General features: G+C 36.5%; 1 protein-coding gene across 2 annotated transcripts; it reads right to left on the bottom strand.

Moving 5' to 3' along the window:
• Window positions 1–6267: 6267 nt before the first annotated feature.
• On the bottom strand, window positions 6268–18448 carry Spink6 (serine peptidase inhibitor, Kazal type 6). 2 transcript variants are annotated; one of them, NM_001395746.1, is made up of 5 exons: window positions 18314–18448; window positions 15656–15678; window positions 9876–9950; window positions 7514–7629; window positions 6268–6504 (listed from the first exon to the last, which is right to left on the bottom strand). In NM_001395746.1, the coding sequence occupies exons 1-5, from the start codon at window positions 18369–18371 to the stop codon at window positions 6459–6461; spliced, it is 318 nt and encodes a 105-aa protein (NP_001382675.1). In that variant the 5' UTR covers window positions 18372–18448; the 3' UTR covers window positions 6268–6458. The 2 variants fall into 2 exon arrangements, with proteins under 2 accessions (NP_001382675.1, NP_001382676.1); NM_001395747.1 differs by lacking the exon at window positions 9876–9950.
• Between the last annotated feature and the right edge of the window lie 9208 nt (window positions 18449–27656).

Below are 27656 nucleotides of genomic sequence, written 5' to 3'. Positions count from 1 at the left end.
CCAAATAGCCAAGTGGTTCTCAACCTTCCTAATGCTATTACCTTTTCACCTTATGTTGTGATGACCCCAAACCACACTTTTTTTGCTATTTCATGACTGCAATTTTGCTACCACTATGAGTTATAGTATAATATTTTTGTAGATGGAGTTTTCCCAAAGAGGTCACAATCCACAGGCTAAGAACCACTGAGAAAATAGGTCCCAGGCCCTGTCTAACCACAGTTTCTTGGTTTCATTCACAGTGTCAGGGATGGGTTCTTTTTCCTGGAACAGGTCTTAAAAAATGTAGTTGGTTTCTCCCTTAATGTTTGTGTTTGTGCCACTATTGCACAAGAAGGCATATCTTTCCAGACAGATCATTGTACATTGCAGGGATTGCAGCTGTGAGAAACCGATGACTACTTTTCTCCTCCAGGACTGTGCACAGCATCTTTCAGCACTATGAAGGCTGCCCAGTAAAGAGTAAGCTTCCAGTTGAATACTAGCTAGATTTCTCCATGTTCTATGACTTCAGCATGTGGGCTCTTCAGCAATGGATTCTAGCAATAAAGTTCTGGAGGATGACTATCACATTAGTAATATTATGTAATGGTTGGGGCTGGGAACTACTGGACTCCATTTTCCAAGAACTGAAAAAAGGTAATCATTCCTGGAACTGGGATTTTTATTTGGTAGCATATAGTGTATAGGTCAGCTGTTGTTTTGTTTTTGTTTTTAGTATTGATGACCTCTCTAGAGTTGAGTTACAGTAACTAAATCATCCAGCATTATAAAAAAGATCTCTGACTTTTAAGTCTATTGATTTTTGGTGTGTGTGAAATTGAAGTGCTTAATATTTGGTGCAAACATGTTTACAATATTATATCATCTCAATGAAATCTTCCCTTTATTAATAGATTATGTTAGTTGTTTTTTAAAATTATCTTTAATATTTTCTGTCCAGTTGTTATCCCCATCCTGGTCCGTCCTCTGAGAGTTCTTCATTCCATTCCTCCTCCCTTGTTTCCAAGAGAATGTCACCCCCCAACCCCAAGGTCCTGGGACCTCAAGTCTATAGAGTTATGTGCATCTTCTCTCATTGAGGCCAGACCAGGCAGTCCTCTGTTATATATGTGTCATGGGCCTTATGTCAGCTGGTGTATGCTGCCTGGTTGGTGGATCAGTGTCTGAGAGATCTCAGGGGTCCAGTTAGTTGAGACTGCTGGTCTTCCTATGGAATCGCCCTCCTCCTCAACTTCTTCCAGACTTTGCCTAATTTAACCACAGACAAAAGCCAGAGACCCCTGTGTCAGTCTTTAGATTTAGCTAATTTTGGTTTGAAATTGACTTTATCAGATAACATAACAGCTGCAGTGCCTTACTTTTAGCTTCCAATTTCCTCATAGTTTGACATTCCTACTTTGACTCAGCCTATCGGTGTTTAGCCAGTGCAGTGAATTTGGAGAAAACATAACTGGATCTTGTTTTCAGTCTGGTAACTAGTCTTCATCCTTTATATGCTGAGTTGAAATTAAGTCTATTTAAGGTTGAAGCTATTATTGAGAAATGTTTTGTTAATCCCTGTAATCACATTTTTATTCTGGGTTGAGTTTGTTTTTGTTTGTTTCTTTCTATATCTCTTATTACTGTTAAGGTTTTGCTTATTTACCATGTTTTCTTGATTCCTGTACACTTATTGGCTGGCACATCTGTTGATTAAAATGTCTCCTCTGGATTTTGAAGGATTCTATTCTTTTTTTTTTTTTTTATTAACTTGAGTATTTCTTATATACATTTCGAGTGTTATTCCCTTTCCCGGTTTCCGGGCAAACATCCCCCTCTCCCCTCCCCTTCCTTATGGGTGTTCCCCTCCCAACCCTCCCCCCATTACCGCCCTCCCCCCATAGACTAGTTCACTGGGGGTTCAGTCTTAGCAGGACCCAGGGCTTCCCCTTCCACTGGTGCTCTTACTAGGATATTCATTGCTACCTATGGGGTCAGAGTCCAGGGTCAGTCCATGTGAAGGATTCTATTCTTATGTATCAGTTCAATCTTCAATTCTAAATTTTTAATACCACTCAGCAACAAGGAAGCGCAGAGTCCAAGAGGACAGAATCCATTATAGTGGACAAGACACAGCAGCAGGTAGTTGGGATGGCTTAGATACATCGTCTTCACAGATATGAAGAAGAGTGCTATTGCTAAATTTTTATGTCATTTTTAGTAAATGGATTAGTTACTACTATTAACAATGAGTTATTTAAATCTCTGTGTTACAATTTTCTATGACTTCATTTTCTCAAACTGCATTTCCCCTTTGGACGATTCAAATTGCAAAATTCAAGAAATTTTTACTTCATCACGCTATGTAATTCTCTTCACTAAAGCTTAATCATTGACATACCAACTACTTTTTACACATAATTTTATTAGAAAAAAACTGATAACTGAGAAAGATGTGACTTGGCAACAGGGGGAAGGAGCGGTAAAAATGCCCAGGAGTAGTTAATGATTGAACCGTTGGCATAATCTGTTCTTGACAATGTTCTCCTTCTGATTGAGTGATATGATAATACAAACGAGAACTGTAATCAACAAATCAATTATATCTCTTTGCTTAAGAACAGGAAGTACAAGTTGTACTTGAAAAGTAGGCTTTGTCCTTAACACCACAATAATGGAACTTTTTTTTCGACAAAACAAATCAATATATTCAGCCATTCAACTAATGGCTAAATCTGTCTTTGTGTATGGGAGAGAAGGTATGATTTTCCACTAAATAATTTTCACTGAAAAAAATTAAAAAATAATAAGAAAAAATTGAATTACTTTTTATTTTTGATATTATTCATGAATGAATTTTATAGAGAATACCCATCCATGTGAATTTTCATAGTATGCACTTACTTTTTAAATTTATTTCACAGTATGCATTTAAGACATAAATCATGTCTTCACATGCATATGAAAACTAGAAAAATAAAAAACTAGATTGAAAGATGACACATGAGCCACTCCACATAACCACATGCACGTGTAAGACTATTTATATTTTATTTTCTTAACTAGTTTTCAGTATCAATACTAAATTATCACAGCTGTCTGTGTGGACATTAGAGTCGTAGGACTTACTCATTCACACAAGCAAAACCAGAGCCCTTTGTTTTCTTTTCTTCAAATTTCTTCTCTTTCTTGACCCCAGTAAGTCATTTTCTACTCTTTCTTTCCTTTGCTTGTTTTTTTTTCTAAGAGCAAGTGGGTATTTCCTTTCATTTCTCCATTATTACATCTTTCAGGTGGTTTAAATTACAAGCATCAGTGCTTGTGCATGCCATAGTTAAGACCTTAAATGTTTATTTTCTTAACATAAAACTATGAATATTGATAAATGTATACATTTCTGTAGCCCTAATAATATTTACATTTTTATCGCTATTATTTGATTGCCTTTTCCTTCTAAGAAATATAACTTCTTATCTTCTAATTTTTATTTTCTCTATATCCTTAAATAGTTTAGAACCTATTTTATAAAGTAAATATAAAGTAAATATTATTTTGCCTACTTTCAGATAAGGCACAGGAAATAAGCCTTAGGATATGAGATAGCACTAAATTACAGCTTAGAGATGTTTGCAAGGAAAGATGTAGGCTGTGCAGGACGAAATGCTAGGAGAAATGCTCTGGGAAGAACAAGTCATTGGGTGGAGGGAGTCTTTACTCTGAGAATAATAGAGAGGGATCTGTCTGGGCTGGAGGGGCCAGTCAAAGACAGACGTGGTATTTGTTAGAAACATTATTCCAAAGAAGCACTGTAACTCTATTAGCCATCCCAGTGCTTTCATGATTATGTTAGAAATAGCTAAATTATTTTATTGAATAAAATGAAAGTAAGTAAAAGGGCACAATTTCCCAATGAGAGGTTGCAGTTCAGCTTACACACATTGAGGACAAAATAGCTGAGATAAAGAGTGCCAAAGTGGTATAGAAAAAGACTATAAATATTTTCAAAACTATTACATTATATATGAATTAAACGTTTCATAGCAATGTAGACACTGATATGCTGTAAATGGTGACTGAACATAATCACAACCACTGTATATTACCTATTGTTACACATAAAAATGCTAAGTGAACAACATTCACTTTTTTCTTATTCATAATATGAGGAGGTAGCTTATTTTCATTTTTCAAGTTAAAAAGTATCTTGACCAAATTTAGTAGTTCATCCCTATAATTCTAGTATTTTAGAGATGGGGGAGAACACTGAAAACATAGATAAATAACTTTATAATTTGATTTAAGAGTCAGGATTTTCACATTGTATTGCATTGACTAAAGGCCCACCCTCTTATCACTGTATCCTGGTTGCATTTTATGTAGTTTCCTTTTAAGGGGACATGCTTTAGACATGGAAACAAATGTCTATGTGCTTTCCCTTGCATAACCTAAGTCATTTCTTGAATCTATTTCTAGGCACTCAGAACACTCCACTGTATCTAGATTTTGATTATATTTATAATAGGTAGTATCTACATGCCTCACATATATTTGAGATTTTAATTGTACTTATGTTATAGCTATGTTGTGGTGCAGGAGAATAAACACAGGGCCATGTGCATGATAAACTAGTGTTCTTCAACTGAGCTAAATTTCCTGACCTTTAAGTCAGATATATAATCTTAATGCTCATAGATTAAAAACATCTCATATAGAGCTGGAGAGATATCTCAGCACTTAAGAGCACTGACTGCTCTTTTAGAGGTCCTGAGTTCAATTCTCAGCAACCACATGGTGGCTCACAACCATCTGTAATGGGATCAGATGCCCTCTTCTGGTGTATCTGGAGACAGCAACAGGGTATTCACATACATAAAAACAAAAACAAAACAAAACAAAACAAACAAAACAAAAACCCCTCATACATAGCAGTCAAAGTCAAAGCCTGAACAATTACTACCAGCCTACACAGTTTGGTCTCCGATGCTCTGCCCTGGTTACCTGTCGTTTGCCTACTCAACAAAATCTTCTTCAGCTCCATTGTATCTTCTAGAGCCAAGTAGGTGTTTTTCAACCTCAAGGATGGGATCTAGCTTCTCCCTTTGCTTTTCTTTAGTATCTTTGCTTGGGCAATTCTCTCATCTCCAGGTCTTTCCAGTAAGAGTGACTCTAAGCATCATATATAACTATGACTACCACTCCTCCCTATGAATCTTCCACCCTTAGTAACTGATTCTATTTAGAATTTTTTCTGTAGCATTTATCACATTCCATTTTACTAAATTTTTATTTATCATATTTAGTGCCTCTACATTTTCATTTATTTTTCCGTTACTAAATGCAAATCCATTTAGTTATTGAGAAAATATTGGTTCTTCTTACTTCCATTCATGGGTGTTACTGTAAGCATCTAGAACAGAATCTATTCCAGATTGGACGCTTTTTCAATTTTTTTTAATTTTAATTTTTAACAGAGTGAAAGTCATTTCTTTCAAGTGATTTTTGATATATGTTAAACAAAAATGTTCCTCAGGAGGGCGTTGTTGGTAAAAAGCATACTCTAGTTTGTAAAAGTATTCAAACGACTGATTTCCAAGACTTTCCTGACAATTTCTCAGAATGAGATGAACTTATACATGAAAATTATGGGTTTTCATAAAATGGAAAAGCTACATCGTATAGGACTGACTTATCAAAAGGACTCTTGTAATCTTTAGCTTTATTCTAACTGAAACTGATTTCTCTAGCAAGTGACTGGATTGCTGCAGGTCTTTTGATTCCTAATGATGTATACAATCTTTCCATTCTACAGAGAAACTCTCTTTTCTTAAAGAGAGTTTTCACATATTCTCCACTGAATAATCACTTATTAAATATTCACTCTTCAGTTTGAGTCTTTCTTGACTTCCTGTTCAGAAGGCCATAGGATGTTTTCAGGAAGACAAACACTGTTTTTAAATATCGCACAATCCGAATATGCCGTTTCAAAGTCAAGTGAAACTAAGCTCCATAGACAATGTGTGATTTGTTTTTATGTAAAATATCTTTTCTGAAATTAAGAAGCACCAACATCTTGTAGTCTAATATTCAAATAACTTATTTTAGAATCACATTAGTATTTGGTTTATTGTTACCAAGAAAATTTCAAAGGCCAAAGAGAGGAGCAATTATTGTTGGACTCAGCTGTGGTGGGTGGTGTATTTTGATGATGAAAGTGGGACATCAAATTAATGAATCATGTTCATTATTGTTTGTTGTACATTATATTAATCTCAGACCAAAATGGAATCAATTCTGCAGAATTTTCTTTATTGACAAATCAAAGGAAATAGACATTGTGACCTACATAAGACTCATATGGAGAAGAAGCTCTGTTTTATTATTTATGAATTTATGGTGTTTGTTAGAGAAAAAAAGGAAAAATAAAAAAATAAGGATGAGAGAAGACAGGGAAGCTGGCATAAAACACCAGCTCTAATTCAGCATTTCCCACGATGCTTCAGGTTGATCTTTCCAGAACTTTTCCTATATAAATAAAAAAAGATAAATATAGATTCAGTACAATATCTTCAGTGTTTGTCACAGAGCCCAGAGTGGCTTTAAATATGGTACCATCCATGTCATTATTGGATTTTGTTGATATCTATACTGCTATTCAGCACATATCAGTTAAATATCCTCATATACCTGTGAAGAAATGGGCTTAAGTCAATGTAGGTTGTTAATCTTTAAGACTTTTGATACCCGTAACTCATTGTAGAAAAGTGAAAAAGAGATGGGAGGAGAAATTATACCAATAAATGATAAGTCGTAAGTCTGTCCTGGCAGGAAAATTAATCAAATATGAAGCATTTTGCATTTTACACCAGACTGCATATGTAAGTTTTATTAGGTATATGTCCCTTCCATTCATTTAAATTTCACCCTACTCCCTGAACTACTGTTGAGAAAAATCTGCAATAAATTGCATAGATAGGTCACATATTAATGTGTTTATTGCATATTGAAATCAATATTGACATCATAAACATTATTGATAAAAAATGACTGGAAAAATGACTCAGTGTTTAATACCACTGGCTGCACTTACAGAAAAGCCAGGTTTGAGACCCAGAAACCATATGACAGCTAACGACAGTCTATAACTACAGTTCTAGGGGGTCCGTTATCCTCTTCTGGTCTCCCTGAGCACCAGGCATGTACACAGTGCATAGACATACAGCAGGCAAAAAATACATATGCATAAAATAAAATTATAAAAATATAAGTTATTAAAGTTAAATTGTTATGTGCAAAATGTAGCACAAAGAAATCCCCAAAATGCATTATAACAGTTACAGAGTAGTTAAAATGCTTTTAAATAATTTATTATGCAATTTTGGGGACTTTATTTTTAATCCATTTTCTAGAAGATCACTTTTTCAGTTTCTGTATGAGATATGGATAGAATATCCTAGGCTATCTCAGAAAATCACTAGTTTAACTTTGTAACTTTATGCTTAACAGACCCAGGTGTGGTAAGAACCATACTTACTCCAATGCCTTGCAGAAGGCACATTTATTCCCATATGTCTGGCCATCAGAGCCACAGAGTGGGTCAGATTCCCGAGTGCAGAAGACCTTGGGATCACGGAACTCACCACAATTAATCTACAGTGGAAAAAGATTATAAGTAACATCCTATCTAATAGACTGATAATTTGAAACAGAAGCTTAATCTAATATATCCTGAAATAGATACGTAGAACATTTTGTTTGTTTCTTTCTTTTTTTTTAAACTAATACAATTTAATCAGTCAACCTTGGTGCTACAATAAAACAGCTTGGAAAATCAACTAAATGGAAGACAATTTCATTTCACTGAGACTTTTATTTAAGTCATGGTGATTTGAGAAATACATTATGATGATGATGATGATAATGATGATGATGATGATGATGATGATGATGATGATGATGATGATGATGATGATGAGCAAATTAATAAGGTCAAATGCTATACATAAAACTTTTTGTTCCAATATTAAATTGGTCTAGTTGAGAGTAAGTTTGGGTAATACATGCCTATTCTTTTGTCATATGGACTATGTGAATATATTCTAATAGTACTTCTGCATACTAGCAGAACATGGATGATCCTTGCTGGGGAGTTTCTAGACATTGCTTGAAGCCTGCTGTTTTTTTCAGTAGATGCATTACCCATTTCATTATATATTGAAAACAATTCTAATGTCTTTATCGTAATTTGTTCCTAGAATCTTTTTGTAGAATTTTCACTTTGTGAATTATTATAGTAATTTATTAATTGCCCTGAAGGTGCTGTGTTTCGAAAGATCTTGAGGTTTCAGTCTCATGAGACTCTTTGTTATGTGTAATGGAGAACAGTTACCGTAGAAAAGCATGGTAGTATCTGTTAATGATCTTATTAATTACACTAATAAAATAATATGATTATTAGAAGTAAGATGTTGTCAATGTAATAGAACTGATATTTGATGTGCTTTTATTTCCAGGGTATTAATAATATGAAATCCATTGAACAAAACATCTACAAATATCAGCTAAAACAATGAGGTTTTATTTACATATGAACAAAGGAAACTAGCTTCAATTTTTTTATTTCCATTTAAGGGACAATCTCATGATTTTCAATGTCTCCATAAAAGTTAATCATTTTCAAAGACATTACTTCAGTTGAACCTAGTAATATCACTGAGAAGTCTACAGAGTTATACTAAATACCAGGGAGAAGAGACTAGACTAGCACAGCTGAAACTATGGGCCTTATATATGACTGAATACATTACTTCTTATTTTTCAGATGCAGAATTTCCGATAATCTATCATAGCTAAATAATAATACATCTCTACTGAGAGAATCAGACTTGGTATCACACTCTATCCTTGACACAGATTTCATTAATATAGCTTGTCAGTTCTAGCATACAATATAAATGCTACAGTCACTAAAATTGTATTGTAGTCATAATTTCAGCTGAGTAGATTTAACAGTGATTACCTCAAAACAAACAAGGACTAACAGTGTGAGGTAATGGGTATATTAGCTTCACTATAGAAAATTTTAGTGTATTTTATATATGTTATCCTAAAACATTGTGTTATATACTTATACAAAAATCTATGCTTTTGTTTCTTTAGAAATAGGATATTAATGAAATCTATGGGCAAGAAGAATCTCTTGTTTAACATGGCAGACACAATTACACACTGACAAACTTGTCTGAATTTTGCATGAGAAAGTCTTCAATGAAATAGTCATACAATCATGTTTGAAAAATAAATATGTACAACAAGTTTAAGGTACCTGAGAGCATCAATTGCACATTTTTTGTTGAAACATGGAATCTTATAGTGTTGAGGTAAAGTAGTGTGGTGCTTACCTTTCCCTCTGTTAAAATATAAAGTCATCCTCTAATGTTCCTTCTATATTAATAATCTTTCTTTTAAGTTATCTAATGCAATTAAATCTAGAAAATCTGGAGAATGATATATGCCCTAGTGCAATTTTCCCTTCAGAACTTTATAAAGTTTAAATCATTACCTCACATGTTCACAGATACATCATTGAGAACAAAAAAAAAGTGAACTGCAGTGTTGTCTTTGATAGTTCATTTATTCATCAAATGCTCAATGAGTAACCAAAGCATAGAATGCATAGTGCTGGATGCTGGTCAGACAAGGAGCTGGTAATGAAGGGCAATTCAGTAAACATATCATTGCATCTTCATTAGAGAGGAAAGAAGAGATGATATAATTGTAGCACAATGCATGACAAAGGCCATGGAAGGAAAATACCTGTTATTTGCAAGCTGAGCAAAAGATACCTGGATCTAGAATCTCAGACAGTAAGGGAAATAAACAAGAAAGTCTCTTACTTGAAAGAGACGATGCCTTAAGACACCTTTCCCTGGAAATCGGCCCTCTGATCTTGTGATCCAGCCTCTTTTGTCCTTTGGAAAGTAGATAGTAAGACAGACACTTGGGGAGAGCATTCACTTTGAGTACTTCTCATCTCCTCAGCCCTCCTCAAGCTCACTACCTTCCCCTGCCCACCAGAAAAAAATTAGGAAGAGCAAATAGTTTTAGTAAACAAATTCACTGCATCAGCTGACATATGAGTGGGCAACGTGAGAATGAGCTCCCTTACTGCTAAATAGTGGGACACCAAGACACCGGCAGTGACTAGAGAGCCATGTTCTAGAACCTCCTCATTGTTGATTGTGCTATTTTAGATGAAGCAACATTTAAGTCAGTTTTTAATTCACTTCAAAGAAGAAAGCACACCTCTCAAATACCTATCCTGTCTTGCTCTCAGGTTCTCAGGGTGGTCTCAGAGAACAAATGTGACATAGGATCATGTGACATGTTTGAAATCATCCTTCATTGAATTGAAGAAAGAAGTCTTCTTCTAGGGGCTTCTCCTTTCCCAAATATAATATTTTTATGAGTTCTTTGTGAATTTTGTACAATGCACCTTTTATCATACTCACCTTCCATTCTTCCCAAGTTCATGCTTCCGCTCTTGTGCCCTTTCCCAAACCGAACCACATCAAACCAAAGCAAACCAAACCAAAACAACAACAACAAAAAAAACCTAACCCTCCAAATCCAATTGTGTTGCCCATATACTCATTGAAAAACAGTCAAATTCCCAGTGGTCAGCTCCTTAAAGAAAACCAAATCTTTGCTTTTTCCATTCATAGTACATGGTCTCTTCCACGAGACTAGAATACTTTCCAGTGGCCTAGCTAGCTTGGATCGTCTGCAAAGTGACAATGGCTTCTTTCATCAAAGTGGCTTAAATACAGCTTTTTGGTCTCTAGTTCTTGAGCTGGATGGGAAATACAGTCTTTCTTGACTCAAAGATTCTTCTATATCCAGGAAACACTCTGGATTCACTGAAAAGTCTAAGCAAGATCACAGGAATCAGAAGAGTAATTTGTTGCAGAGGCAACTCTAGTGTAGTTACAAAACAAAACAAAACAAAACAAAACAAAACAAAACAAAACCAATCCGCCATCTGACCAAACAAACAAAAAAAACCTTCTACAAAGTAGTGTGAGGGATAAAAAGAAAACAGCTTCTACCACATAGGAAAATATTAAGAATTACTACTGGTATGCCTTTCATGTGCCTGAATTTCTTCTAAATTTGGTTGTAGAATCTTGAATGATATCCAAATGATGGGCTCCTTACTGGAAGTTGAAGAAGATCTAGATGGAGGAGATAGATGGTAGGTTACCATTTCCTCACTAAGGTTCCATTCAAGAGCATTAGGCCTGTGAGGAGAACCGCAGTGCCCTGTGGATCTAAGGAAAATGTCTCAAAGGAGTTGGATAAAGTTTTCTGTGGGGAGAATGTTGTCATAAACACTAGCCAGGTAAATTATATCACATACTAGAATTTTGGTATGTGATATAATTTATTATAATTTATATAATTTATTCCATATTTGAATAAGATTAATTTTTAATGTTGCTTGGATTGCTTTCAGATTTTAAAAAGAAATTTCATTTGATCTTCTTTGATACTAAAGAGTTCTATCAGGGTTTTGACTATCAAACTGACCGCTTGTGGTTCTTCAAAGAACTGTTGTCTCCTAACTTTGCAAGAATGACATGGCACTTCCTTACCCAGATTAGTCATAATTATTAATAGAGTCAACAGAATTATTTACTTTTATTGATATTTGAACACTTGCTTATACAATCAACTAAAGACTCAGGATGATTAATATTTTAGTCATTTACAAATCAAATCAAGGAAAATGTGCTTCCTCACACACAAAGCATTTGGACTTTAGATGGAAGATGATATCATTTCTCCTGTGTTGAAAAAGAAGTCCCAGTCAATTCGACCTTAATCCTTCATCATCTCTAGTTCTTAACCCATCTCTATCTAGAGTAATAGTTATCAACCTGTGGGTCCTGATTCCATGGGGTTTGAAGGTTCTTTTCGCAGGGATTGTCTAAGACCACCAGAAGGAACATTGACATTGCAATTCATGACAGTAGCAAAGTTACAGTTATGAAATAGCAATGAAAATAATTTTATGGTTGGGGTCACCACCATGTGAGAGACTATATTAGAGGGTTGGAGCATTAGGAAGATTGAGAACTCCTGGTCTAGACTAACTTCCTACTTTCATATGCCCCTTTTCTCTTACCAGTGCTCTCTGAAAGGATACTTATAAGAATAAAAACTCTGGTTCCTAAAAATAACCTGTATTAGTTTCTTATGGTTTATGCAAATTCTTGATCACTCAAATCTTTTAAAAACTCCAAAATTCATATGTCAGCTCCCTTCATCTTCACTTTTTGCTTTTTTCCCCCTCCTTAATTTGGCTGTGGTTATTTTCAAAGTAGTTTTTAATCCTTGATTTTCTCTAAGAATATGTATATACTTTCTAAAGTAACTCTGATCCATGCCAGGATCAGTAACCCATTCTCTAATTTTCATAGATTAAGAATCTTGTAACTATCAGTTTAATTAATAGTTAAGAATTAGTTATTTCCAAAGCACGTGTTCTTTCCTCTCAACAGCTTTGTAGTCTAATGGTTCCATTTTCATGGAACTCCCCTCTTCAAATTTCTCAGCCAGATCCCAGATCTCTTACTGAAGCTGTCATTTTCCCCTTTGAAATGTTCCTTCTTTCCTTCCTTCCTTCTTTCCTTTCTTCCTTCCTTTCTTCCCTCCTTTTGTTTCCTTTCTTCTTCCTTTTGTTTCCTTCCTTTCTTTCTTTCTTTCTTTCTTTCTTTCTTTCTTTCTCTTTCTTCCTTACTTCCTTTCCTTTCTTCTTTCTTCTCTTCTTTCTTCACTTCTTCACCTCTTTGCTAACTTCAAATTATTACCTGAAAAAGTTTTTAGTATTTCTTGTCTGGATCAATACCATAAGTTGTTCTATATGAGATTTTCTACTGGTATCAGCCTTTCTACATTTGGAGAATGGCTGTTTTAAACTATGATTTTCATCACCTTCTTTGCATAAGACAGATAATAATCATCACATCAAAATTGTTAGAAAAAAGCACTCCTGGAATCCATTTACAGAGAGTGCATGGTGTCTCTCTATAGCTGATTACAGCTAAGTCAATATAGACCCAGCAGTCCTGGGACTTGATTCCACCCACTTCCTGCTGCTGCTACTTAACCCTGTCTCCTTTTCCAGGCTTCAAGGATTTTTCTATTTGTGGTTACATTGTGAATGCTGTCTAACACATTCAAACTGCATTTAAATATTGTCAATACATTAATTTTTAGTAAAACCATGGGACAGTGAAGAACCAAGAACTTCAAACTCATATTAGTAGTGGAACAATGTTTTACAAATGTATCAAAATTAATCAGTCTTTAGCTTAAAATATAACACTTAATTATGCCAAAAAATCTACAGAAGAAACAGTTGGTAGGGCCATACATTTAAATGACTCTTAAGGGTATGACACTCAAACTTCAAGCCTTGGAAAGTAGAAAGTATAAAGCTTTCATTCTGTCTGGAGCCTAGGCCTGTCTAGTATGGTATTCATTACCTAAACAAGGTTAGCCTTAAAACTAGATGTTCCTCCTGCTTCAGCCTTCCCAGATTACATGTATGGGTGTGACCAAACACACCCCGATACCTTGAAGAATGGTTGTAAAAGAATGTAAACTTTGGAAAGGCCTATAATTAGGAGTGTACCCTATAATCTCCCGGAAGATGTGTCATGGACAAAATTCCTGGCATGGGCAGAATGAGTTGAGTGCTGGAATGTTGAAGTGCCAGAGGAAACCTGACATCCCTTTGTCTTGCCTGGGTCTGACTTGAAGCAGCATGTTCCTAAGTAAATCCTTTTGCCCCACTCCCCCTCTGACCAAGAAGGAAGAGTAAGGTGGCTTAGGTGTGGTCTTGGAGAGCAAAACCTTCCTTGTGCTTTATGGTTCCTAGGGAATCACCATGGCAGTGCAGGCTTGATTTATAACAATTCAAATATTTAGAGCAGGGAGAGGCTTTAGGTATCACTTCATGTCAACTTTCATCTTAAAGGTGTGGAAACAGAAGTAGTAAGAAGAGAAAAACAACCAAAGAACATAATATGTAACTGTGAATTACATTTCATTCACATTGTCTGACTCTGAAGCCAGTCTTTCACTGTCTAGCTTAGTGATTGTTTTTTGTTGCATGTGTGTTTGTTTTGTTTTCACATTTTTTAATTGCTAGATTTTGTGTAGGTGTCACTTGTACAGTTGTTTAGAATGTAGGTTTAAATTCCTTAACAAATCCAACTGCTGCTCAACACTTTCATGAGGATCTGTGTATTTAGAAAGAATGTTAGGTGACCCTAAAGCAAGCAGACCATAAGACTTAAACCATGCAAAAGAACAGGATAAGTAATTGGTAGATCAATGTAAAGCAGAAGCAAACTCTCAGAAATGAAAATCCCAAGAAAGAAAGTGATAATCTTTTACAATTATGTAGATTTATGTGCAACATCTGGATCATCTTATTTTATAGTGTAATGAAGGATGAAACATGTTGGCTGTCTCTTATGTTTTTTTGTTTGTTTGTTTTGGGTTTGCTTCTAAATTTAGTATAAGTATGACACTTATTCAAGTACATACATTATAGAATATAGAGCCTCATATAAGAACACAGACACACATGCTTGTGTTTGTTATATAAACCCATGCACATGTGGACGAATTAGAAGACACAATCAAACTTAAGATGCATCTTAATTCATGAGATATTAAATTAATGAGATTAACTTATGAATATGATGCTTACAACAGAGATGAAAAGTAATTTTTTAAACTTCTTTGCATGCCTATCAGCTGGCAATACTGCCTGAAAGTTTTGATGCCAAGAGTCCTTGGATACTCTAAAATCTAAAAAGCTAGTACCCAAATCAAATTGAAATGTCCAATAGAATTAGCAGGGTCATTAGATCAAACATCATTTGTTTGTACATGTTTTCAATAGTTAGATTTTAAAAAGCACAATAAAAATGCTGTTTAATAAAAGTAAGACAAAAAACCCAAAAAATACAACAAAGAAAAAATAGCTTAATGAATAAATTTGTACCCAGTCTGAGTTTTAACCCCCCACTTGCATTAAATTTGGGTATTGCAGACTGTGTATGCTTCATACACAACAAATGTTCATTTCTTATTTCTGTAAAAAAAAGACTTCTCTTCAAATTCTGTGAAAGGGGGTCAATCAAATATTAGTAACTAACTCACATATAGTGTTTATAGTTTTCCAAATGATTTTGCCATGTTGTGAAGCTTTATAATAACTGTAATTCTGCAGAGTGATTATTAGTGTCTAGTTTAATAGCTGTGGCATTTCCAGCTTGGAGAACTGAGAACTTTTTAGCTCAATAGCCTGATTAAGTTAGGGCTTGGACATGAACTTTATTTCATGCCCATCCTGTTTGTGCAATAATACAGCACCTTGTCAATGTATAAAAATGTACATTTGAGCTTCTTTAAACTTAAAATTGTGTAAGATGAGAAACTGTCGTTTAAAAGCTCACTGTTACATGTGATTTCTAAATTAGGCATTTCTCTCCACCCTCCCTAACTTCTTTCACAGCATAGATATATCTCGCTTTAGCCAGAGAAAAGCAGCCATACATTACCTAGGTTAGAAAAATAGAGACAAATAGGTACTAACCTGTCCTCCTTGACTGAAGGCACCTGGGAAAAAAGCACAATTCCAAACACTGTAATTTCTGAATGTGCAAAAGTGAGGTCTGCAAATTTGGCAGTAATATGCATTCATTTTGGCAGCTTTTGGCCATTTCCTAAATACCCGTAGGTCTTATTTTCAAGTCTGCTCACTTATTTTGTTGTGGGTTAGGGTTAAGTGAAAGATAGATGTTTAAGATCTGGAGATTCATGACCCAGACTTGGCGTCTTACTTTTCATCCATGATGGGAAAGACTTTATCATCCTTGACCTCACTTCACAGAAGTGGTCTTGGAAAGAATGCTCTGGCCAGCATCCCAAAGAGCAGCGCCCTTTTCTTCTATCAAAACGTGTGCCATGGGGAGTAGAAAAGTTTGCTATTTGCTGCACTCAGGACTACTCCTCTGTGCTTTCTACTGAAACTCAATTTTAAAATTATGACCCATCTATACATTCTTAAAGACTGACCCCACCTTTTTCTGATCTCACATTTTCTGTGCCTTCTTTATTTCTCTGAATTCCTGAAGATGGGTTATTATGTAGTCTTCTTCTCATCCTCTTTTTCCCTCTTAATATTAATATTTGTGGTTTTAGATGTGTGGTGCTTTCTTAGCAGGTATGAATACATCAAAAGTGTTCATGCATGTAAAACCAAGAAGTACAGATTAATGCTGCCTCCAACATGGGGCAACACTCACGATTGGTTGAGCAGACATATGTTCAAGTGCAATGTATTAATAGATGTAGAAAAATCCACAGCTCTTAAATTTTATGGGGCCTCATCATCTCTTCCTGAGGCTTTCCCAACAGTCATGAGTCATAACTGGGAGAATGGGTGATTGTTAGGGACACAGAGTTTTCCACCACCTTCCTTGGAAGTCATGCATTATGCAACTAGATAGTGCTGGGGAGTCTGAAGTTTTGTAAATTCTGTTAGTGATTTTTATGTTCAGAAATTTAATTATTATAATTTCCAATCAATGTTTCACTTTGAAAAAACCTATACTTCTAAAAGGATTTGCCCATGTTTCATATTTAGGAAACAGCAAGGCAGAAACTAAATTCATACATATTGCATCTTAGTTATAGCATTAACATAATATATACATTGGATATTTCTTTGCCCCTTCTACTATATCAAGCTCTTTATGTGCATTTTCTGATGTAACTCCCCATATAGGAGTGCTTATTATATATTTTCAAATTACACAAAAACAAAACTCAGAAAGGTTTTGAAGCTGAATGACTGAAAAACTAGGACTTAAATTCATTTCACAATTTCAACATTTAGCTTCCTTGAGCATGCTACCACCATGAAAGATGTTTGGTATATTTGTGAAGTATTCATGCTCTGAAGAATTCAGACAATTAGATCTTGTTAGAGTAAATTCATCTTTATAAAGGTAAGCCTACCAAGGATGACAACTGGTTTAAGGGACTAAATTTTAACATAGGTCTAACTTTCTGCTACCTCAGGAAAACATTTTTGGAATAGTTTGATTATAACAGACAAAAATTTCAGTAGACTTTCATCTAATTTTAATATATATTGTACAAGTATTTGGTTCACAAATATGTATCGACTTTATCTACTTAAATTTTTTTCAAATTCTTCAGTAACTTCAAACCTTGAAGCCATGATGTTTATTATCTCCTGTCCCAGAAAATGATACATCCCCCATGGAAGCACCCCCTCCTCCAAGTTTAGTCTCATCTCTCAGCATGGACACAGGGAAAAGTATTTAAGAAGACTGAGAAATTTCTTTAGTTGACACAGGATTTTAGTGGGAAAGATGGTCTATTTACCTCAATGGACACTCTGACCACTAGCCAACAGACTAAAAGAAGAGGCAGTAAATAGAAAAGACTGTGTTTATCAAGGGTTTCCTTTGACCTACATATGCAGCTCTTTCTGTCTTTTCAAGATGAATATCTTTATACTGTGTTTCTGAGCCATGTCAGTTGACAAAATGCATGCCTATTGGTCATTTAAGTTCTCTAAGATATTGCTCTTTTGAAGAATAATTTACTCGTCTTGCTATATATACTTCTTCATTCTAAGGCTCAATAATTTCTTTTCAAAGCTTCATATTGAGTTTCTGTCTCCCTTCCTGTTTTATTGTCAATTACTTGAGTCTCTCTGATAATAATAATAATAATAATAATAATAATAATAATAACAAACGGCAAAGTTTTTTTCTGAAAAGCCAAGATTAGTTTTAATGCCAATTATCTGTCTTCTAGACTTGTTCTTACAAATAAATATCATCTGTGATGTCTTTAAAACCTCAATACAAATAATAAATTCCACATTGTTATAAGTAGGTTAGCAACTTCCTTCTCTGTGTCTCAGTTTCCTACATAAAGAACAGGGATACAAACTTCTTACAAAATAATCAGAGATGATCTACAGCAGCCTTTAGTACAAGCTTACAACACCTACGCTTGGTGAATGACACTTCTTATCATCCTTACCAGTGTCCCTGTCATCACTATTGTTACTGTCTTCATCATTATATTATTTCTTAACTGCTCTTTCACATAAAAATCATTAGGATTTTGAAATGTGAGGAAGAACTCCTCTTCTCCTTTTTGCTTTGATGAAACTATGTGATGTTAATTGTAAAAAAAAAAAAAAACTCACCTGAGAAAAAGCAGAGAAGAGCCAGAGAGAGGAGCAGAAAGACACCTGCTACTTTCATGGTGCCAGTTAGCTCACTCAGATCAAGGCTGCTTTGCTCAGCTTAGGTTCTCTGTCAAGATACTTCCCAGAAACCCTAGATTACAAACTCAGACATATATATAGAGAAAGAGTGAGAGTAGCATGAAGGGAGTTGGGATCTCCACCTTCTTTATAAAAGTCTCCCTCTAAAACCATGTGCAGTCCTATACACTTTAGGCATTTATGAGGATCTGTCACCAGCTTAAAGAAATGCCTCATGAGCCTCATCAGCCTTAAGAAGGAAAACAATTATGTGAGTCGCACCTTAGATCTTATTAATGGAGGATGTTATTTTCTTCTAGTAACCTACATTTTCCTAGCAACCAACACATCCCCCTGCCTTTTCTCTCTAACGCTCCACTAAATTAAAGGGATGAGTCACAGGCTGAGTTCCACTTCTTCAAATGTCTCTAATTGGCTGTGGTCCAGATGAGTAAGCACAGGTGAAGGGAATTCCTGGGTGTAACTTGAATTTTCCAAGTTGTCAAGATGTACCTAAAGGACAGAGGTATTCGTTGTCACCAGAGCTTCATCGGAATGAATATTTCAGAACAGGGATAAGCTTATTAGTTTAAGAATCACCACCACAGCCAAATGACAATGATTTCTAATTTTTACATAAAAACTAGGTTAATGTGTTATTGTTATTTTGTTAAAAAGTGAAAAGTTACTGAATTGAGAATTTGAACTATGACATATTGAATATTTCCTTATGCTACAAGCTAAAAATGGAAGCTATAGTAGATAGCCTAAGTTCTAAACATTTGGGAATATATAAATGAAGCTAGTAAGTATCACAAGCAGTTTAAATGTAAGGCACACCATAAGATAAGACACAATATCACTTTACAGAGAAGAGAAATTAGGAAAATGAGAAAGTCATACTAGGAAATTGTGCCTCAAAACATAATATGTTATTTAAAATACACCAAAGTAAATATAGCTAGTTAAAGCGTAGAAAAATTGTGGAAAATGTGCCTGATTGAAATACAAGGGATTAGTGCAAACTCTTCATAAGTAAACTATATGTTATTTGCCAAATAATTTTTTCCTCATCATTTAATAATGCATATGCCACATGTTTCATTTATCTCAAGACACTTGAATTCCTTTTGGAAATTACGTGAAACTTTTATTTAATTTACTTCAGGAGTTAGGATGGATTAATGACTTTCAAAATAGTCGATAGACTATATCAAATTTGATAATCAAATGTCATCATTTTAATTAAAATGAATCATAAATATGGCAAGGGTATATATTTTCATACCTTTTCTGTCAATTAGAAGAGAAGAAAATCGGAATGGAAAAATTAATTTTGTCACATAAATGTCAACTTATATAAAATTTGATTTAAGTTAATGTATTTATATTTCATAAAATGAAATAAAGCTGCTTGAATTATTTCTATAATAATTCTATCTAGTGTTGTCTGGCCTGGAACTCACTTTGTAGCACAGGATCACCTTGAACTCACAGAAATTCAGCTGCCTCTGCTTTATTAGTAGTAAGACTAAAGACATCTACTCCTGTGTCTGGCAAGATTATCAGACACTTTATTTTCTCAGTTTCCCACTCAACACAACTACACAGTGTTTTTATGCTTAATGACTTTTTGGTATAGAGAGGAGGCAAAAGCTTTGGTTCTAGATTAACCTGTGACATGCATTGCTTTTTTAGCACCTACTATACATCTTGAGGAAAATTCATTAAATAGTCTTCATCTTTCTTTGAAGAAAAATCTTGGTGTATAGCACAGATAGGGCTCAAATTCATGATCTACTTGCCTCATTCTCCTGAGTTCTAAGCCCCCAGTGTACATTATAACACCTAGTCATAGTATTAATCAGTGAATTTCTGAGTCACATTCAGGTATCTTATGCTGCCTTTTGACATACATCATAAGTGCCTGTAGGTGTTTTGTTCTCTACTTTTCACTTTGTCTCTCAGTTTGTTTAGACTTGATCACATGAAATGATCTTTCCTGCCTATGTATGAATTATCTATAAACACAACATCTTGATTATCATAAATGTCACTTAAAAATGGGATACAGAAGACCCGGTGAGAGAGAGACCCAACCGCCTGGTCAGGTGGGCACTCCTGAGGCTGCAGAGCGGAAGAGACCACCAACACTGCTCACCCCTGCCCACATCCCTAGCCCAAGAGGAAACTGTATAAGGCCTCTGGGCTCCCGTGGGGGAGGGCCCAGGAGCGGCAGGACCCCTGCCACAGACACCGCCGGACCCTGAAGGAAACAGACCGGATAAACAGTTCTCTGCACCCAAATCCCGTGGGAGGGAGAGCTAAACCTTCAGAGAGGCAGACAGGCCTGGGAAACCAGAAGAGACTGCTCCCTGCACACACATCTCGGACGCCAGAGGAAAAAGCCAAAGACCATCTGGAACCCTGGTGCACTGAAGCTCCCGGAAGGGGCGGCACAGGTCTTCCTGGTTGCTGCCGCTGCAGAGAGCCCCTGGACAGCACCCCAGAGCAAACCTGAGCCTCGGGACCACAGGTAAGACCAAATTTTCTGCTGCAAGAAAGCTGCCTGGTGAACTCAAGACACAGGCCCACAGGAACAGCTGAAGACCTGTAGAGAGGAAAAACTACACGCCCGAAAGCAGAACACTCTGTCCCCATAACTGACTGAAAGAGAGGAAAACAGGTATACAGCACTCCTGACACAGGCTTATAGGACAGTCTAGCCACTGTCAGAAATAGCAGAACAAAGTAACACTAGAGATAATCTGATGGCGAGAGGCAAGCGCAGGAACCCAAGCAACAGAAACCAAGACTACATGCCATCATCGGAGCCCAAATCTCCCACCAAAACAAACATGGAATATCCAAACACACCAGAAAAGCAAGATCTAGTTTCAAAATCATATTTGATCATGATGCTGGAGGACTTCAGGAAAGACCTGAACACACTTAGGGAAGCACAGGAAAACATTAATAAACAAGTAAAAGCCTACAGAGAGGAATCGCAAAAATCCCTGAAAGAATTCCAGGAAAACACAATCAAACAGTTGAAGGAATTAAAAATGGAAATAGAAGCAATCAAGAAAGAACACATGGAAACAACCCTGGATATAGAAAACCAAAAGAAGAGACAAGGAGCTGTAGATACAAGCTTCACCAACAGAATACAAGAGATGGAAGAGAGAATCTCAGGAGCAGAAGATTCCATAGAAATCATTGACTCAACTGTCAAAGATAATGTAAAGCGGAAAAAGCTACTGGTCCAAAACATACAGGAAATCCAGGACTCAATGAGAAGATCAAACCTAAGGATAATAGGTATAGAAGAGAGTGAAGACTCCCAGCTCAAAGGACCAGTAAATATCTTCAACAAAATCATAGAAGAAAACTTCCCTAACCTAAAAAAAGAGATACCCATAGACATACAGGAAGCCTACAGAACTCCAAATAGATTGGACCAGAAAAGAAACACCTACCGTCACATAATTGTCAAAACACCAAACGCACAAAATAAAGAAAGAATATTAAAAGCAGTAAGGGAAAAAGGTCAAGTAACATATAAAGGGAGACCTATCAGAATCACACCAGACTTCTCGCCAGAAACTATGAAGGCCAGAAGATCCTGGACTGATGTTATACAGACCCTAAGAGAACACAAATGCCAGCCCAGATTACTGTATCCAGCAAAACTCTCAATTAACATTGATGGAGAAACCAAGATATTCCATGACAAAACCAAATTTACACAATATCTTTCTACAAATCCAGCACTACAAAGGATAATAAATGGTAAAGCCCAACATAAGGAGGCAAGCTATACCCTAGAAGAAGCAAGAAACTAATCGTCTTGGCAACAAAACAAAGAGAATGAAAGCACACAAACATAACCTCACATCAAATATGAATATAACGGGAAGCAATAATCACTATTCCTTAATATCTCTCAATATCAATGGCCTCAACTCCCCAATAAAAAGACATAGATTAACAAACTGGATACGCAACGAGGACCCTGCATTCTGCTGCCTACAGGAAACACACCTCAGAGACAAAGACAGACACTACCTCAGAGTGAAAGGCTGGAAAACAACTTTCCAAGCAAATGGTCAGAAGAAGCAAGCTGGAGTAGCCATTCTAATATCAAATAAAATCAATTTCCAACTAAAAGTCATCAAAAAAGATAAGGAAGGACACTTCATATTCATCAAAGGAAAAATCAACCAAGATGAACTCTCAATCCTAAATATCTATGCCCCAAATACAAGGGCACCTACATATGTAAAAGAAACCTTACTAAAGCTCAAAACACACATTGCACCTCACACAATAATAGTGGGAGATTTCAACACCCCACTCTCATCAATGGACAGATCATGGAAACAGAAATTAAACAGTGATGTAGACAGACTAAGAGAAGTCATGAGCCAAATGGACTTAACGGATATTTATAGAACATTCTATCCTAAAGCAAAAGGATATACCTTCTTCTCAGCTCCTCATGGTACTTTCTCCAAAATTGACCATATAGTTGGTCAAAAAACGGGCCTCAACAGGTACAGAAAGATAGAAATAATCCCATGTGTGCTATCGGACCACCACGGCCTAAAACTGGTCTTCAATAACAATAAGGGAAGAATGCCCACATATACGTGGAAATTGAACAATGCTCTACTCAATGATAACCTGGTCAAGGAAGAAATAAAGAAAGAAATTAAAAACTTTTTAGAATTTAATGAAAATGAAGATACAACATACTCAAACTTATGGGACACAATGAAAGCTGTGCTAAGAGGAAAACTCATAGCGCTGAGTGCCTGCAGAAAGAAACAGGAAAGAGCATATGTCAGCAGCTTGACAGCACACCTAAAAGCTCTAGAACAAAAAGAAGCAAATACACCCAGGAGGAGTAGAAGGCAGGAAATAATCAAACTCAGAGCTGAAATCAACCAAGTAGAAACAAAAAGGACCATAGAAAGAATCAACAGAACCAAAAGTTGGTTCTTTGAGAAAATCAACAAGATAGATAAACCCTTAGCCAGACTAACGAGAGGACACAGAGAGTGTGTCCAAATTAACAAAATCAGAAATGAAAAGGGAGACATAACTACAGATTCGGAGGAAATTCAAAAAATCATCAGATCTTACTATAAAAACCTATATTCAACAAAATTTGAAAATCTTCAGGAAATGGACAATTTCCTAGACAGATACCAGGTATCGAAGTTAAATCAGGAACAGATAAACCAGTTAAACAACCCCATAACTCCTAAGGAAATAGAAGCAGTCATTAAAGGTCTCCCAACCAAAAAGAGCCCAGGTCCAGACGGGTTTAGTGCAGAATTCTATCAAACCTTCATAGAAGACCTCATACCAATATTATCCAAACTATTCCACAAAATTGAAACAGATGGAGCCCTACCGAATTCCTTCTACGAAGCCACAATTACTCTTATACCTAAACCACACAAAGACACAACAAAGAAAGAGAACTTCAGACCAATTTCCCTTATGAATATCGACGCAAAAATACTCAATAAAATTCTGGCAAACCGAATTCAAGAGCACATCAAAACAATCATCCACCATGATCAAGTAGGCTTCATCCCAGGCATGCAGGGATGGTTTAATATACGGAAAACCATCAACGTGATCCATTATATAAACGAACTGAAAGAACAGAACCACATGATCATTTCATTAGATGCTGAGAAAGCATTTGACAAAATTCAACACCCCTTCATGATAAAAGTCCTGGAAAGAATAGGAATTCAAGGCCCATACCTAAACATAGTAAAAGCCATATACAGCAAACCAGTTGCTAACATTAAACTAAATGGAGAGAAACTTGAAGCAATCCCACTAAAATCAGGGACTAGACAAGGCTGCCCACTCTCTCCCTACTTATTCAATATAGTTCTTGAAGTTCTAGCCAGAGCAATCAGACAACAAAAGGAGATCAAAGGGATACAGATCGGAAAAGAAGAGGTCAAAATATCACTATTTGCAGATGACATGATAGTATATTTAAGTGATCCCAAAAGTTCCACCAGAGAACTACTAAAGCTGATAAACAACTTCAGCAAAGTGGCTGGGTATAAAATTAACTCAAATAAATCAGTTGCCTTCCTCTATACAAAAGAGAAACAAGCCGAGAAAGAAATTAGGGAAACGACACCCTTCATAATAGACCCAAATAATATAAAGTACCTCGGTGTGACTTTAACCAAGCAAGTAAAAGATCTGTACAATAAGAACTTCAAGACACTGAGGAAAGAAATTGAAGAAGACCTCAGAAGATGGAAAGATCTCCCATGCTCATGGATTGGCAGGATTAATATGGTAAAAATGGCCATTTTACCAAAAGCAATCTACAGATTCAATGCAATCCCCATCAAAATACCAACCCAATTCTTCAAAGAGTTAGACAGAACAATTTGCAAATTCATCTGGAATAACAAAAAACCCAGGATAGCTAAAGCTATCCTCAACAATAAAAGGACTTCAGGGGGAATCACTATCCCTGAACTCAAGCAGTATTACAGAGCAATAGTGATAAAAACTGCATGGTATTGGTACAGAGACAGACAGATAGACCAATGGAATAGAATTGAAGACCCAGAAATGAACCCACACACCTATGGTCACTTGATTTTTGACAAAGGAGCCAAAACCATCCAATGGAAAAAAGATAGTATTTTCAGCAAATGGTGCTGGTTCAACTGGAGGGCAACATGTAGAAGAATGCAGATCGATCCATCCTTATCACCCTGTACAAAGCTTAAGTCCAAGTGGATCAAGGACCTCCACATCAAACCAGACACACTCAAACTAATAGAAGCAAAACTAGGGAAGCATCTGGAACACATGGGCACTGGAAAAAATTTCCTGAACAAAACACCAATGGCTTATGCTCTAAGATCAAGAATCGACAAATGGGATCTCATAAAACTGCAAAGCTTCTGTAAGGCAAAGGACACTGTGGTTAGGACAAAACGGCAACCAACAGATTGGGAAAAGATCTTTACCAATCCTACAACAGATAGAGGCCTTATTTCCAAAATATACAAAGAACTCAAGAAGTTAGACCGCAGGGAAACAAATAACCCTATTAAAAAATGGGGTTCAGAGCTAAACAAAGAATTCACAGCTGAGGAATGCCGAATGGCTGAGAAACACCTAAAGAAATGTTCAACATCTTTAGTCATAAGGGAAATGCAAATCAAAACAACCCTGAGATTTCACCTCACACCAGTGCGATTGGCTAAGATCAAAAACTCAGATGACAGCAGATGCTGGCGAGGATGTGGAGAAAGAGGAACACTCCTCCATTGTTGGTGGGATTGCAGACTGGTAAAACCATTCTGGAAATCAGTCTGGAGGTTCCTCAGAAAATTGGACATTGAACTGCCTGATGATCCAGCTATACCTCTCTTGGGCATATACCCAAAAGATGCCTTAACATATAAAAGAGACACGTGCTCCACTATGTTCATCGCAGCCTTATTTATAATAGCCAGAAGCTGGAAAGAACCCAGATGCCCTTCAACAGAGGAATGGATACAGAAAATGTGGTACATCTACACAATGGAATATTACTCAGCTATCAAAAACAACGAGTTTATGAAATTCGTAGGCAAATGGTTGGAACTGGAAAATATCATCCTGAGTGAGCTAACCCAATCACAGAAAGACATACATGGTATGCACTCATTGATAAGTGGCTATTAGCCCAAATGCTTGAATTACCCTAGATCCCTAGAACAAACGAAACTCAAGACGGATGATCAAAATGTGAATGCTTCACTCCTTCTTTAAATGAGGAAAAAGAATACCCTTGGCAGGGAAGGGAGAGGCAAAGATTAAAACAGAGACTGAAGGAACACCCATTCAGAGCCTGCCCCACATGTGGCCCATACATATACAGCCACCCAATTAGACAAGATGGATGAAGCAAAGAAGTGCAGACCGACAGGAGCCGGATGTAGATCGCTCCTGAGAGACACAGCCAGAATACAGCAAATATAGAGGCGAATGCCAGCAGCAAACCACTGAACTGAGAATAGGTCCCCTATTGAAGGAATCAGAGAAAGAACTGGAAGAGCTTGAAGGGGCTCGAGACCCCAAAAGTACAACAATGCCAAGCAACCAGAGCTTCCAGGGACTAAGCCACTACCTAAAGACTATACATGGACTGACCCTGGACTCTGACCCCATAGGTAGCAATGAATATCCTAGTAAGAGCACCAGTGGAAGGGGAAGCCCTGGGTCCTGCTAAGACTGAACCCACAGTGAACTAGTCTATGGGGGGAGGGCGGCAATGGGGGGAGGGTTGGGAGGGGAACACCCATAAGGAAGGGGAGGGGGAGGGGGATGTTTGCCCGGAAACCGGGAAAGGGAATAACACTCGAAATGTATATAAGAAATACTCAAGTTAATAAAAAAAAAAAAAAAAGAAAAAAAATGGGATACAGAGCTAAACAATAAATTCTCAACTGAGGAACATTGAATGGCCAAGAAGCACCTGAAGAAATATTCAACATCTTTAGTCATCAGGGAAATGCAAATCAAAACAATCCTGAGATTCCACCTTATGTCAGTCAGAATGGCTAAGATCAAACACTCAGGTGACAACCGATGCTGGTGAAAATGTGGAGAAAGAAATTGTGGTATATTAATACAATGGAATACTACTCAGCTTAAAAAATATGACTTCATGAAATTTTTAGAGAAATTGATGGAACTACAAAATATCACTCTGAGTGAGGTAACCCAATCACAAAAGAACACACATAGTATGCACTCCCTGATAAATTGATATTAGCCCAAAATTTTGGAATACCTAAGATTTAATTCACAGACCATCTGAAGCTCAAGAAGAAGGAAGTCCAAAATGTGGATGCTTCAGTCCTTCTTAGAAAGGGGAGCAAAATATTCATAGGAGATAGAGAATGGGAGGGACTTGTGGGGAGAAAAGAGCAGACAGGATCAGGTATGGGAAGAGACAGAAATAATATACGCAGGGTCAGGAACTTGAAAAGAGATGTGTAGCAATCAGGAATGGGGAACTGGGAGTAGCCATCAGCAAGTCCCAGATGCCAGGAAATCAAGAGGCTCCCAGGACCGAAGAGGGATGAGATTAGGTGAAATGCGCAATAAAGGGGAGAACCTGTAGAGATCATATCCAGAGGTTAGGCAAGCCCACGCCCCCCAGGTTTGGGGATGGGCCCTCCACTCATCTCCAAATTTTTAACCCAGAATTGCTCCTGTCTAAAGGAAATAC

Source organism: Rattus norvegicus, chromosome 18, assembly GCF_021556685.1.
Source record: "Rattus norvegicus strain SHRSP/BbbUtx chromosome 18, alternate assembly SHRSP_T2T, whole genome shotgun sequence".
Classification (NCBI taxonomy): domain Eukaryota; kingdom Metazoa; phylum Chordata; class Mammalia; order Rodentia; family Muridae; genus Rattus; species Rattus norvegicus.
This window is presented reverse-complemented; position numbering and strand designations above follow the sequence as displayed.

Bases quoted from the DNA above. Each gene is read 5' to 3' on its own strand.
- Spink6 (NM_001395746.1), bottom strand. From the start codon at position 18,371: ATGAAAGTAGCAGGTGTCTTTCTGCTCCTCTCTCTGGCTCTTCTCTGC. The intron at 15,679-18,313 runs GTGAGTTTTTTT...CTTTTTTCCCAG, and splicing joins TCTTCTCTGCTTTTTCTCAG to GTGCCTTCAGTCAAGGAGGA. The intron at 6,505-7,513 runs GTAAGTATGGTT...TTATTTATATAG, and splicing joins GCCTTCTGCAAGGCATTGGA to GAAAAGTTCTGGAAAGATCA.